We start from the raw sequence: 15776 nt of genomic DNA on the forward strand, positions 1-15776 counted from the left end.
AATGTTAAATGAAAATTTCAGGCTAATCTTAGGGATTTTTCATGAGGTAACATAATTCAGTATGTGTATTAGATGATGTGAATCAATAGACTTGAGAATATATGTTTTTTCCTTATGTATAAATGCTCTCGTATTGAGGTGTACACGTGTTATTCATGCCAGTACATAAATTGCATACTTAAAAAAAAGTGACTGGCGAATAGAAGTTTCCCTAAATTTCACAATGCTCCACAAAGTGGCACTGTAACATTGCAAGTGGTACGATATGAGCATGTGCAGAATGGATAGCACCTCTAGGGTTCCAGTAATACCATTCCATGTTTCTGTTAAGTCATCATAAAGTTGATGATTGCATTGCCTGTGCAATCAATGCATCAATTGCATTGATGATTGCCTGTGCATGGCACAGGCAATTGTTTATGGAAGATAGTGTGGTGAGGTGAATAAGGGGCCAGTTGGTAACAAGATATATTTGGATTTGAATTCTGCATTTTTTTCTTTTTACTTTTTAAAATGTTCAAATGTGTTTTGATATGTTATTGTGAAATGCGAGTCTAAATTAATTAATTGCCAGGGTCACATCGACAAATCATTTTCTTCCTTTCCCAATGACCTGTGATGTTAACGTTGCCCAGTATTTAGCAGGGATCCTGTGTATCAAGGAGTACAATGTCTGCTACTCAGTGAATACTTTCCCACGAATGGTGCTATTGTCATCATTTTGGTTATTTTGGTGTTACTTTGTAAGTTGAAAGCTAGTTTGCTTCCATCTAAGCAACATACTCTTCAGGGAGGAAGAAGAGGTAAATAGGTTGAGGACCGCCCCTGTCACCTCTCTCAGGGTAACAGCAGGCAACATGGGGCTAAACTCTAAAGCTAGCTGAAGTTCCACAGAGAAATGTCTTATCTGAACTTAGCCATATGCCTGTGTGACTGCCACACTTATCAACATGTATTAATTTTAGAGCTAGATTGGCACTTTTTTCCAGGTCATCAATGTTATTTTTTTTAAGATGAGATGACTAAAAATTAACTCTGTCAATGTATGTGTTTTCTGAGCATGAATTAAATACTATTCTTATGTCAACTCAGCCGGGTGGTTCAAGTCGAGTGCCCAAGGAGGTAGTATATAATGTACCAAGTAGAGAGTGTCTCCTGTACTGTTCTCCCCATTTGTATTCTGCTTCTTGAGAAAGAAAGACACCATGCTTCAAGGAGGTACCCAATTAGCTTCACTATTGTGGCAAACGTGGCTTTCTAGAGAGCCACACCAGCAGAATTTCTGGGCGTGCAGCGAACATATGGGAAAAGAAAGAGAGAGTGAAGAGCCTCCAAAATTTGGAGTCAGAAAAACCTGAGCTCTAATTTTGCCTCTCTCTTTTCTGAGCTTTACTATATGTGTGAATTGGAACAAATTACTTTCTCTTTTTAAGTTTCAGTTTTCCCATTTATAACACGAGAAATCATAAGTATATTACAGGTTATTATGGGTGTAAGTGAGATCCTACATATGAAGAGCTTTAAACATGATAGCAAGTATCAGAGTACTTGGAAAAAGTAAGCAGTTGATAAATAATATTATTTGGTTGTAGTGGGGTTGATGATGGTGGAGGTGGAGGCGGAGGAAGGGGAGGAGAGAAAGGAGAGCAAGTGGGAGAAAATGTCTCTTTAGAGGTTAGAGACAAGAAGCCAGAGCTGTAGACATAGGTCCTGCAGATTCAAGACAGATCCATTGCAAGAATGCCCTTAAATATGTGCATTGGGCAGCTGTTCCTTTCCTCATACCCAGATAACAACCCGTTCATAGTCAGAAGCTGAGTTATCAACATTCAGAAATATATCCGTGAGACCAGGCTATTTAATATTGAACATGGAAATTGCACAGAGACTAGAATTCATGGCGCTGTCGGAGCTACAGACCCTTCCATTTCAGTGGCTGCTGTTGTGCAACCTTTATTGTGAGGAGTCCGGGGAGACTCTTATTATTCCAGTGCCTTCCTGATGCACAGCAACCTATGATTTGCCCTCTTAATGAGACCCAAAGCACCTCACTGCTGCTCTATAGAGAGAGGCTGGGGACAGATTTAGAGGGGAGCTTAGAGAAGTGTCTTATATGTGTGTACTCATCTGAGAACAGTTTTACAGCTGTTGCTGTGATGGTGTCCATGGTTTGGATGTGGATGTCATAATTTGGAGTCCCTCCTGTCTCATTTTTGAGAGTGGTGATGTTGAAATTCCTCTTCTGTACTTGAACTGCTATAGCAGTCTATCTAGCTAATGGCAGAACACTTAAACATCCTGGTGGATTCTTTCCTACCTTTTCTTCTCATTCCCATCAAAGCTCCCAGGCACGCAGGGACAGGAGTCTCCTGACTTCTTAATCGAGTTGCAAATACAAAGAGGATACACACTATATGTATGGCCGTCAGGAGAACCTGACAGGCTTCTTTTGTTTGCCATATCCCTAGCCACACATTGCCAAGCATCCCATGAATATCGAACTGGCCGAACTCTGAAAGTTCAGAAGGCAAAGAATATTAATACTGCACATCTATGGACCATGTGACAAATTCAACCAAATTGGGTACTGGCATAAGAAAAATTCTTGAAAACTGATGTCAGCAACTGCCAGGATTTCCGAGTCTGTTCAACCTTTGTTACTCAAAACATGGTTTGTGACACAGCAGCAGCAGCAGCAGGAGCATCTGGAGCTTATTAGAAATACAGAATCTCAGGGCCTATAGCAGATCTGCAGAATCACAATGTGTTGTGTGCTCAATAGGATCCCCAGATAACTTCTGTGCCCATTAAAGTTTGAGAACCTCTATGGGAAACACTTAGGGTGTTAGACATTCTATGCATAATAATAGACTTGGTCTTTGCTTTAATGGAACGCAAAGTGCAGTATAGGAAACAGGCAATTACACTCGAGTAATAATGGTCATAAGGTAGGAAATAATAAGCTATGGAAAAATGTAAAGGAGCCACCAGACCCAGACTTGATGCTAGGATGATCAGAAATGGGGGTGGGGATAATGCTTTTGTGTTTTGTTTTGTTTTGTTTTGTTTTTTTCCAGAGGAAGCGAGGTCAAAGTTGAGACCTGACCACTAAATAGAAATTATTCTGAAGAAATATTTGGTAGGCATTTCTACCTGCAGGTAGATTCAAATTTTGGTGACATGTTGTCAGTCTCTGAAAGGGATCTTAACATGTAAGCGAAATAAATTTGGAACTACCTGTACTTAAAAGAGATTGAAGTAAAAGATTGAAATCCATTAACAGAGAGTGAATGTATTTGAGACGGGTTATTTTGAAGCTTGTTAGATTTGTTTGTCCTGAATTAGTCGATACTCCTACTGTTTTTCAGAATACCTTAGTGTTTATATACAAACCTAATGGGTTTCTACAGATATTCTAGAAATGGACACAATTACAGATATTACCTGAATATTGAAAAACATCAATTTATCATCATAGGCTGTACAATTTAAATATGCCATGTAAGCATTTTGACTTTTCAGTAGACTATTACATTTTAACATAAAGTATACATGTACAATCTTACAGTAACTTTTGCCAGTTGAAATATGGAAATGTAGAAAGGTAATGAGAGTTAGAATTAATGTTTGTATACCAATTTTTAAAAGAAATATTAAAGAGGGCACTTGAGATGAGCAGTGGGTGTTTTGTATAAGTGATGAAACACTACATCTTACATCTGAAACTAATATTACACTGTATGTTAACTTTAATTTAAATGAGAATTTGGAATAAAAAGTGAATATTAACTATAAAATGCCTTTGTCTATTCTTGTTAATATAAATTTCACAAATCTATTATATCATTTTAGGCACACTTATTTTTAAAAAGCTTAACTCACACAAATACTTAACTAATAATTTAACCTATTTTTGTGTCTCTAATTTCTTTATTTTCTCTGTTTTATAGTAGTTTCCTTTTCTGAAAAATGGTTAAAAGTAGTTTTTGGTACAAATGGGCTTGATTACATATTATTTTCCCTGCATTTTGAAGAACACATTTAAAAATAAAATTATTGTAGTTTTATAGTTGTAAATATTTGATGAAATTGAATGGGCTCTAATTCTTGAATATTAGGAAAAGGATATTATTTATAAAATATTTCCTTTGGACATTTCGTCAAAAACAGCTCTGCATTTATTTGTCAATGTCTAGTGTGTTAACAGTGCTAAATGATGCCTCTGTTACATAAATATCTAATTTAATCATTGATCATTTCATGTCTCAAAAAAAAAAAAGATGAAAGAAGGAGGCATTTATGGTAGATGAAATTTAGAGTAAATGACTTGACCAGAATTATACTGTTCTTCAATATTAAATAACATTTATACTGAGGTCTTTAAACTCCAAGCTCAGTTCTTTCTATTCTATGCCCTGTTATAAAATCTCTTTTTTGATTTAGTTTTTCATCCTTAAAAATGAGACTTTTTATCAGGCATTAATCAGTGTTAAAACAGTCATATAACAGTTCATATCATAATGAGATTTCTGAGTTGAAAGTAAGTAAAGTGAGTAAACACATGCATTATAAAGTACTTTTTTTTTCATAGCCCCCCCCCCCCCCAAATAGCTTGATTTTTTTAGTAGTCTTTAGAGTTTGTTCACATCACTTCAGGAGGTATGTTAGTAAAGGGCACCAGCTCTGAATTGTGTTCAAATCCAGGATGAGTGACTTTGAACAAGTTACGAGTTTTTTATTTGTGAAACAGGAATAACATCAATACATACCTTATGGGGTTGTTATATAGTATATATGTAATTTATGTTGCATATATAACATATGTTTTATGTAATATATATTATATGTAATATATCTAAGTATATATTAAAATTATATGTAATATGTGTGATATGTAATATATGTAATATATAACATATTTTATGTTACATATGATGTATATTTATATATGTTATATATAATGTGTGTGTCTATATATGTAACAGTACATTGTCTGACCCATATAAGCATAGATTTCATGCTTTTTTTTAAATTCAGATTAAAACAAACAATACTGAGACCTAAATCATGATTCATAAGCACATTTAATCAGCTGACAAAAAGCTAGTCTCCTGTAGGTTACAGTGATTTCTCAACACTTATCATACAACGTAGTTTATAAAACTATGTGGAATATCAATTTACTGCTATGAACTACAGCAATAATTGGGAGAAATACAAAGAACTGCTTAAGGAAAGGATAGTGTTTTCTCTTTGGATGTGTATGACTAGCGAAGTTCCTTTGGATTAGAAAAATTTTAGAAGGGAAAATAATTGTTTTCTAAAACCAGTGGCTCTCAGATCCTGAATCTGTGGTACGTGGTACAAAGACAACCATAGCACAAGAGTGATCGATGCCCCATAGCATGTCTCTTTTCTGCTTACAGGAGAGATACTTTCCTGTGTCTGTCGTTAGCAGTACTCTGTGGTGTGAAATAAACGATCAAAAGTCATCAGCCTTTTCTTGATCATTTTTTTCTTCACGTCCAGATTCCTCCAAAGGACCTCAACCGTCTTCAGGTGTAAATGGAAACACACAGCCCCCTGGCACTGCTGGGCAGCTGCCTGCCTCCGCCATCCCTTCCCCAAGTGCCAGCAAACCCTGGCGCAGCAAGTCCATGAATGTCAAGCACAGCGCCACCTCCACCATGCTGACCGTGAAGCAGCCAAGCCCAGCCACCTCTCCCACACCCTCTGCAGACAGACTGAAGCCGCCTGGGTCAGAAGGGGCCAAAACAGCTCCCTCGGGACAGAAATCCATGCTTGAAAAATTCAAGCTGGTCAATGCCCGGACTGCTTTACGGCCCCCACAGTCTCCCAGTTCAGGACCCAGTGATGGCGGGAAGGATGACGATACCTTTTCTGAATCTGGTGAAATGGAAGGTTTTAGCAGTGGTCTGAATAGCGGTGGCTCAACCAACAGCAGCCCCAAAGTGTCACCTAAATTAGCTCCTCCAAAAGCTGGAAGCAAAAACCTCAGCAATAAAAAGTCTTTGCTACAGCCAAAGGAAAAAGAGGAAAAGAACAGGGACAAAAATAAAGTTTGCACTGAAAAACCAGTCAAGGACGAGAAGGATCAGGTGACAGAGACGGCTCCAAAAAAGACCTCTAAAATCGCAAGCTTGATCCCAAAGGGTAGCAAGACGACAGCAGCCAAGAAAGAAAGCTTAATCCCCTCTTCCAGCGGCATTCCCAAACCGGGCTCGAAGGTGCCAACAGCAAAGCAAACCATTTCATCTGGCAGTGCAGTGAGCAAAGAGTCAGAAAAATTCAGGACTACCAAGGGAAGCCCTTCCCAGTCCTTACCTAAGCCCGTTACCACTGAAAAAGCAAGCACATCCAATTGCCCTGCTCCTTTGGAAGGAAGGGAAGCCGGCCAAGCTTCTCATGCTGGTTCCTGTGCCGTGCTAGGGGCACAAGGCAGTGGGCAGACTGCAGGGAACGGTGCCGTCCACCTGCCTCAGCAGCAGCAACACAGCCACCCCAACACTGCCACGGTGGCTCCATTCATTTACAGGTAAGGTGGCCCCTGTTGGTCCACAGCTGTCATCTCCTGCAGGCCTTCATGCTCACAGTGTAAGAAACACGGTTACTAGCATTGTGTTTTGCTGTGGTCATTTTGGAACAATGTTTCATCCTGAAGATAAAGGCCTCGAATTTCATCTTTTAAGAAAAACGTAACCCATATTCTCTAGTCCTATTCCGCTTCCTCTTCCCTTCTTCTGCCCTCTTGTCTCCTCTTTTCAAGAACTTGAGGCTTTAGGAAGTTAACTTACTTGTTCTCAAAGGTGAAATGAAACCCAGATGCCATGACTTTTCCCTGTGTCTGTTACCATTTTTATTATCGGTCTTTTGAAACAATTCTCAGTTTTATAACGTTTACAGATAGTTTTCTTTTCACCCTTGGGAGCAAGTACACCCAAATGCCTAAAGGGGCAGACTCTAGAGTCAGACACACGTGGCTTTAATGTCCTGCCCTGGCCCGCACCAGCTTTGTGACTTTACGACTCTTCGTCTCATTGTCTTCAATCGTCAAATAGGAATAATAGTATCTACCTTAAAGCGCGGAGAAGAGTAATAGGGAAAATTCCTATGTTTGCTATATATTCTGGAACATTGTAAGTGTTTGTTGAATATTGTTTATAAGGTATTGGTTTCCCAGCATACAATTTATATTACTTTTCTCTGGCTGAGCATTAGTTTCTAGGCACACATAATGATCTATATAATTATTATATTCGTGCTTTATTAATTTGTTCTTGCATTGTACTTATGTGTATTAAAATATGCCAACATGTGCTATATCTTAAAATATTTATTCTATACAGTTATAAAAATGGCATGTTTTGCCTATTGTGTGGATTGTCTTAATTGATTAGAAATATGTCAGTCACTGCTTTGCCTCCATGTTTATTCATGGTCTTTTCTGCCAGGAGATGCTTAGGGAGGGATAACGTCTGCCCTTTTGGCAAGTTGGCAGTTCAATAACAGGAAAGATGTTTTCTGAATAGGAGGCAGTACCTGCTATAATTAAGTCAGGGTCAATATTATATAGCTTAATAATGTATTAAGTTTATTAAATGTATGGGTTTTTTTTTATGTAAAGAAAGTAATTATGAGGGTTTGTTTTCCTTCAGTGAAAAACCTGAGTGCTTTTCTGGTGCTTTATATACTCGGCGAAGCAAATTTAAAATTACTATATCTCAGCTTCTTTTTCAAGTCTGCTTTTCTGCCTTTAGGAGCAGTAATTCATTTAAAACCTTTGTATTTGGATCAGATGGGACTCAGCTCTAACTCCAGAGTCCCTGTGTGACAAATGAGAATTGAAGATGTCAAAATCATAATCCACATTTCACATATGTGAGAAAAATTATCAAGTGTTAAGTATGTCACACTCAGCACACATGTGCATCTCAAATGTATTCTGTAGAAGCATCAGTCATCTCAAATCACCACAAATGAATTTCACAGGAAAGCGTAAATCTAAGCAGAAAGATTGTGCCTGCCAGGTTAGCAAGCATGTTTTTAGAAGTGGCAACAGGCTTTTTTGGGGGTTTTTTGTTTGTTTATCATAAAGTGTCCAGTGGACACAAATTTGGTCGTTTCCATTTGAAAAATGCAACTCTCACTATTAAAAAGAGGAAGGAGCACAGCCTGGGGGCTTAAGTATGGATCATTTGTGTGACCTTGCCACATTCTCCTACCTCTTAGTTTCTGTTTGCCCCTTTTAAAATGGAGATGATAAAACTGAGATAATACAGCCAAGTAGTTAAGACTATGGGCTGTGAATTCTGCCTGTCTACCACTGTTCAGAAACAACATCTTGTGTTGGTGAGTAGATGACCCCAGGAGCCAAGTTGGCTGGGTTGAAATCTTGACAATGTCCTTTGTTAGCCATGTGACATTGGGTAATGTATTTAAAGACTCTGAGCCTTGATTTCTTAATCTGTAAAATGGGGCTGATAATAAGAGAAGCTGCCTCCTAAGGCTATTTTGAAGATGAAATGAGTTGATATTTATACAAGGCTTAGGATAGTTCCCGCCGCATGGTGAACAGTCTTCCCCAAATTTCAGTGTATAATCCTGTGAAGTATGGTGGGTAAGAATGTTCACTCGGGGTGTTTTAAAGATGAAATAAGGCAACCTCATGTAAAGATTTTAGCACAGATCCAGATTCAGAGTAAATGGCTTATAAACATCACCAATTAGTGGTATTATTATGAATAATATAAGGTAGTTGAAAATAGAACCGTCTGATTAGAAAATTTCACGTCATAGTCTGCGTATGAGGCAATAGTTGCTGGAAGTCTCTTATAAATTCAGAATAATTTTGTAAATGATAATGTAAATCCCCTCAAGGTAGATTAATCAATATTTAAGCTTTTTAACTGTCAGTAAAAGATATTTATATTACAGAATCATGTTGTTTGGATTAGGTGACCCTTGATTTACTTTTGACTCTGTTGTTCCAACCCCATGTAAGAATTCTTCCTGCAAAATGCCTGACAGACTTTTCTGGATTGCCAATTATTTGATAACAGGCATAACTGACTATTTTATAATGTTCTGGAGTACTTAGTACAAGTCTGTATTTCACAAGATTTATGTTCATTTTCTCATTTAAACTTTATCATCAACAAATGAGGAAAAATGTTATCTCCATTTCACAAAGATGAAGAATCAGAGATTTCAAATCAGAATAGTAATTGACATTTAAAGTCACAGGGCTGGTAGGGGTTTGCCTTTGAACTCAAATGTGCTTGGACCTATAGTATCCCCTTCTTTGTTCACCAGTTCTTCCTGCAAGAAATAGTTATTAGAAAGATTCTGGCCAGAAAAATGTCTATCATAGATTGCAGAATTCTTAATCAGAACCCATTTAGGATAGGAAGTGCCAAATTGCTTTCAAGTTGTGTGTGTGTGTGTGTGTGTGTATAATGTATATAGTTTTGATATTTAAAGATAATTTAATAACTTCTATAAAATGGGAAGATTTATGGCTGAGGGTGATGTTTTTCTCCTTCCTTCACCCTGATTCTAGGTCATGCTAGGCTATTAATTATTACTTCTCGAACTCTAATATATGCTTCATAATACTCTTTGTTACAAATTGAATGTCAGAGTTCTATAAATATAATGTTGAGTTCTGGAAGTTAATGGATTTCATATTAGTCCTACTTCCTATACAATGCAAGCATGCTCTAAATTAAGTTTTTGTGACTCATTTATCTCTATTGTGTGATAAAAGTAGTTTTTAAGTTAGTATATCTTTATCCATTTAATGAGTGGATATAGCTGAAATCAAAAGTGGAAAATTTTAAGAAAGAATGTTTTAATTTAAAATAAAAAGTCCCCAATAGTTAAACCTATTTGAATGGAATAGACTGCCATTGTATTAAGCCGGCTACCAGAGATATTTAAGATTTGGTAGAATGATGAGGCGCCTGGGTAGCTCAGTCAGTTAAGCATCCCACTCCTAATTTTGTCTCAGGTCATGATCTCAGGGTTGTGACATCGATTCCCACATCAGGCTTTGTGCTGGGTGTGGACTTTGCTTAAGATTCTCTCTCTCCCTCTACCGCTCATGTGCTCTCTCTCTCTCTATATATATATATAAAAAGAAAGAAAGAAAGAAAGAAAGAAAGAAAGAAAGAAAGAAAGAAAGAAAGAAAGAAAGAAAGAAAGAGAAAAGAAAAGAAAAGAAAAGAAAAGAAAAGAAAAGAAAAGAAAAGAAAAGAAAAGAAAAGAAAAGAAAAGAAAAGAAAAGAAAAATGGGTGCCTGGGTGGCTCAGGTGGTTAAACCTCCAACTTTGGCTCAGGTCATGATCTCACGGTGAGTGAGTTCAAGCCCTGCATCAGGCTCTCTGCTGTCAGCACAGAGCCCACTTCAGATCTTCTGTCTCCCCTCTCTCTGCCCCTCCCTTGCTCTCTCTCTTTCTCTCTCTCTCAAAAAATAAATAAATGTAACGAAAAATAATAAGTGGTAGAATGACAGGTTGCCATTGTTTAGGTAAAGGGAAAACACCAAATACGTTTTCATTTATGTACTCATCATTCATTTTGCAAATACTATGTATTAAGAACTACAAAGATTTTTTTTAAAAGACTTGGAGTTCCAGTGAGGGAAGGAGTCAAACCATAAGAAACTCTTAAATATTGAGAACAAACTGAGGGTTGATGGGGGGTGGGGGAGAGGGGAAATTGCGTGATGGGCATTGAGGAGGGCACCTATTGGAATGAGCACTGGGTGTTGTATGGAAACCAATTTGACAATAAATTACATATATATATTGAAAAAAAAGATGTTGCCTTGCCCTCAGGGAGTTCAGTCTATTGGACATAATGATAAAATATAATAAAAATTAAAAATCATTGCTGTTATGGAAGTATATACAAGAAATAATGTAGAAGAGAGTAGAGGTTTGGGATGTGGGATTATTGAGTGGAAAATTCAGAAGAAAATTTGGAAAGAATCCATATTTTACTCTTGATTTTCAATCACTCTCTCCCTGCACATCTTATTTTCAGTTGGTCCTATTGGCTCTTCCCCCCCAAAACATACCCTCAATCAGGCATTTCTTTCCATTTCCACCCCCCTCTCCTGGTCCAAGTCATGTCACCACCAGTACTTACCTAGTTTCCAGTGAGTCTTCCAGATTCCACTTCTGGCCCTTTCCAACAGCATTCTTCACACAGCAGGGGCTCTAACCTCCTAAAAGTGTACATTATATATGTCATTCCAATTTATGAGACAATCTATTGGATTTTCACTACACTTGAAAACAATGAAACCCAGACACCTTGCCAAGACCTACAAGTCCCTACGTAATCTGACCCTCTATCTAACCCACAGGCCACACTCATACCATTTCTCCTGTAGGGCACTAAACCCCTGCCTTCGTTCTGTTTCTCATCAAACTAACCTATTCTGCTTTGGTGCCTTTGTCATAGATGATCTCTCTACCTGTGACAATCCTCTTCCAGAGCAAAGCAGGCTACTTCTCATCAGATCTCTGCTTACATGCTACCTCTTCACACAAGCTATCTCCAGCCATCTAATCCAAAGAAACATTCAGTATGCCTTTTGCCAGAATTCTATGACATCATCTTCTTATATTTTATTCATAAAGTTTATTATTATCTGCTATTATTTTTTAAATATTTATTTTGAGAGAGAGTGAGAGAGAGAGAGAGCGCTCAAGCAGGGGAGAGGGGGAGGGAGAGGGAGAGAGACAATCCCAAGCAGGCTCCATGCTGTCAGCACAGAGCCCAATGTGGGGCTCGATCTCACGAACACTGAGATCATGACCTGACCGAAAACAAGAGTTGGACGCTTAACCAACTGAGCTACCCAGGCACCCCTGCTATTATTTTGGTAACTTATTAATAAGTATGATTTCATGGCACCTGGTTGGCTCATTCGGTTAAGCATCTGACTTCGGCTCAGGTCACGGTTTGTGAGTTCGAGTCCTGCATGGGGTGAGCTCGAGCCCCACTTCCAATGAGCAAGAGCCCTGCTTCAGGTGAGCCCCCCTTCTCTTTTTCTCCCTCTCTTCCCCTCGCTCACTTGCTCCCTCTCTCAAAAAAAAAAAAATAAATAACAAGCTATAAATAACAAGCTCATTGATACCAGCTCTTATGTTTTTTTATTTAGTAGTGTAATGCCCAGAACAGAACCTACCTACCATGGGCACCATGTGAAATTGTTGAATGAAACACCATCAACATGGTTTAGACTCACCTGCTATAGATGAATAGAACAATTAGCAGCAATGTATAATGAAACAGAGAAACTTCTGAAATCTCTTACCTCCTATAAATGAGCTAGATGGTTTAACTGAAATATAAACAGCTTTAAAATATTTAAAGAATGAAATTTCTTCTCTTCAGGACATTCATTCACTTATTTTGTTCTTCTTCCAGTAACTCCCTACTAAAATCTATTATGTATAAAACATGAGGATAGAGTGAAACATGACACATCCCAAATGTCATTTTCTTTCTGTTGTCCACAGTATAGTAGGCAAGAGACTGATTCAAAGATCACTACAAAATGAAGCGAGATGTCTAAAGCTCTCCAACAGCGAACCAGATTTGGTACATTGAGACTTCAAAACATGGAAAATTACTGCTAGGTGTCGGAATCAGAGAAAGTGGCACTTGAACTGGGTTCTGATAGATAAGTGGGATTTAGGCATGCCGAAATGAGGGGGACAAGGAAGGAATTGCAACACTGAAGGAACCATATAAACAGGATGAATACCAGATGTGTAGGGCAGTCAGCAAGTAAAATAGATTTCCTGGAAAATGAAGGTTGATTGGAGCCTAATTGTAACAGAAATTATTGAATATCAGGCCCTTAGACTTGTGTGTGTGTGCGTGTGTGTGTGTGTGTGTGTGTGTGTGTGCAAGAGAGAGAGAGAGAGAGAGAGAGAGAGAGCGCACAAGTGTGTGAAGCATGATTATGAAAATTGCTGTGTCTTCACTGTGTAAGTTAGATTGTTAATGGAAGACAACAGCATAGGTTAAAATGCTCAATGGCTATATGAGGGAGAAATTTCCTGACTTTCAGAGGTAGCTTTGTTAAGATTTGAATTAGAGGTCCCAATTACAGGAGGAAAGGAAAGGGAAAGAAGAGCGTCGTTCAGAAAAGAAGCTTTTCATTCTTCTTGTTCTTTCTTGGTATTCTTTCTTGGTTTGACTCTATGCTGTCTTCTTCAAACTTGTTTTCCTCACCTGGAGTTCAAAAGTTACTACCCTTGCTCTATTTTTAAAAAAATGCCTCCCCTCTACCTACATGTCATTTTTCTTACATAGCTTGTGTATTCATCACTTTAGAGCTATAATTCCTCGTGATGGTAAAGACATATTAAGTCAAATAGTGCAGTAAATAGTCAATTAAAGAGAAAAGAGAGACGTGTACATTTTTCCCAAACCTCAGTCTTTTTAGCAGCCCCCAATAATTTTCAAAAGAGCTATTAACCAGATTCTTAACTTGCTATTTTAAGGTCCACCTTCTTTTCCTTATTTTCTGACCACTTGTAGTAAATGCCAGGAAAACAGTGCATTGGATATAAAGCAAACATCTTAAGGCAAAGGGAGTAGAATCAGGAGTGGGGGTCGTTTGCACTTGCATGCACATTTGTGCACACACACACGCACGCACACACGCAGAAAGAACCCAACACATAGATAAGTCAAGACACTGTTATACAGAGAAGAAAACCATCATGCATCTTAAACCTATGAATTAAATATAGGAGGAGACCCTCTATACACGCTTGAATTGTAAAATTAGGTCAGTAAAGTCTGAATGTAGAGGTTTCGCTTTTTTTCTTCACAAAATGTATCTTATACAACAGCATCATGGGTTCTCAGGAGACATTTTTGTTGTAGCCAGTTTTTGTGAGAGTTCAGATTTGCCTAGGAAGTGACAAGAAAAACTGACACTTAAATATACTACGTTCTGAAAGGTAAAGAATGCAAAACATTAATTTTGAAAATGCTTACGCACATGGTTTTAAGTTTGGCTAATTTGTTGAACCAGTAAACTGAGTAGGAGGAGCTGTGAGTATACCAAGATTGAGATGGAGAGCAGATAACCATCATGCAGAAAAAGCTTTTGTAAGCCCTGCAGCTACTATTACAGATTATGCTGCAATTGTGGTTTTATGTGAACTGGGCATAATTGGTCATCAGTACAAAGTGCAGCTTATTGAATGCCGGCCTTGAGAGCTTGTCTTTTGCTAGGTTTGAGATATATATGTGCATCGGGTAGCAGTTTAAACTCCTTCGCACAGCAGTATTTTTAAGATGGAATATAGAGACACCACTAGAAGAGGGCCTGTTGTGTGGGATAGTGCTAGGAGCTGGCATTCTCTCAGCGGAGAAGCTTCATCAAATACCTTCTGTAGTTGGCTTACGAGGTTTGCTGCCAGATTGCCCAATCAAACCACTGCTGTTTCTTCTTTCTATATTTTATTTGCTCTTGGAAAAATGTTAAGCTTACAGAAAATTTGCAAGAATAGTACAAAGAACTCCCATACATACTTCACTCACGGCAGCCAGAGACTTTTTCAAGTTTCACTGATTGTCCCAGAGATACCCTTTGACCAATTCGGGATGACTGTTGTACCAAGTTGGCATTTCTGCCTATTTTCCCTCAATCTGGAGCAGTTCTTTGATCTTTGCTTGACTTGCATGACGCTGATGTGGTGAAAATAAGCATTTGTAGACTGTTTCTTAATTTGGGCTTGTCTGATATTTGCTCATCACTAGATGTGTATTATATATTTTTATTCAGAATGCCACAGAAGTGATGCTGTGTTCTTCCCATCGCATCCTATCAGATAGCAACAACACTGATACTTCCCATTTTGGTGATGTGAAATTTAATCCCTCGATTAAGATAATTTTGCCATAGTTTTTCACTCTAGAGTTTTCCCCGTTTGTATTCAATGAGTATTTTTGTGGAAAGGTATCTTGAGACTCTTTGTAAAAATTCTGTTCCTGGATCTTCTTTTGCCTCTAGGATTCAGCATCCATTGAGATTTTTTTCCATAAATTAACATTTTAGTTGAGTGGAGGTCAAATGACTTCTAATCCTATCATTCCTTCCACATTTCTGCCTTGGGTTTCTTTATTAAGAGACGCCCCTTCTCCTTTGCCTTTTCCTTCTCCCTCCCCCTCTTCCCCTCTCTTCAAATTGTATGGATTAATGGATTCCCATTGTATTAAGTGGATTCTAACCCATTGATATGACTATTTTAATGCTTAAATTTTCTCAGGTTTCACTACTGGGATCCCCTTCAAGCTGGCTTCTGCCCCATTATTCTTTGAGAACTTTATTTCTTTTCAGCTCCAGGTGTTCAGGCTCATCTTGTACTCTCCCTATCTCTTGGCTGCAGCTTTTACTAAGGAGTCCTGGTTTCTTTTTGTAGACAGTGATATTTAGAAACCAAGATCTCACTGCTCCCTGGTTTCCTAAATGGTAAAATATATGTAGGCACACACACACACACACACGCAAACACACACACACACACACACACACACACTTATATCATTATTTATCTCAGTGTCTTGAGCTATCTATGATATATATACACACAGACAGATAGTCCTCCACTTAAAATGGAGTGAAAGCAAATACACACTGAGCAGAAACCATACTTTTGAATTTGGTTTTTGCCGGGGCTAGTGATATGCAGCACTATCCTCTCTCGTGAGGCCCGTCA

General features: G+C 38.2%; 1 protein-coding gene across 6 annotated transcripts in view; it reads left to right on the forward strand.

Moving 5' to 3' along the window:
- Positions 1-15776, forward strand: part of NAV3 (neuron navigator 3) — a 373689-nt gene that overhangs the window by 175060 nt on the left and 182853 nt on the right. For all 6 annotated transcript variants that reach the window (XM_027071189.2, XM_027071190.2, XM_027071191.2 and 3 more), the window contains one exon: positions 5530-6556. In XM_027071189.2, the coding sequence (XP_026926990.2) occupies positions 5530-6556 (1027 nt within the window). The remainder of the gene's footprint in view (positions 1-5529; positions 6557-15776) is intronic.

The sequence above is a fragment of the Acinonyx jubatus genome, chromosome B4, assembly GCF_027475565.1.
Source record: "Acinonyx jubatus isolate Ajub_Pintada_27869175 chromosome B4, VMU_Ajub_asm_v1.0, whole genome shotgun sequence".
NCBI lineage: Eukaryota > Metazoa > Chordata > Mammalia > Carnivora > Felidae > Acinonyx > Acinonyx jubatus.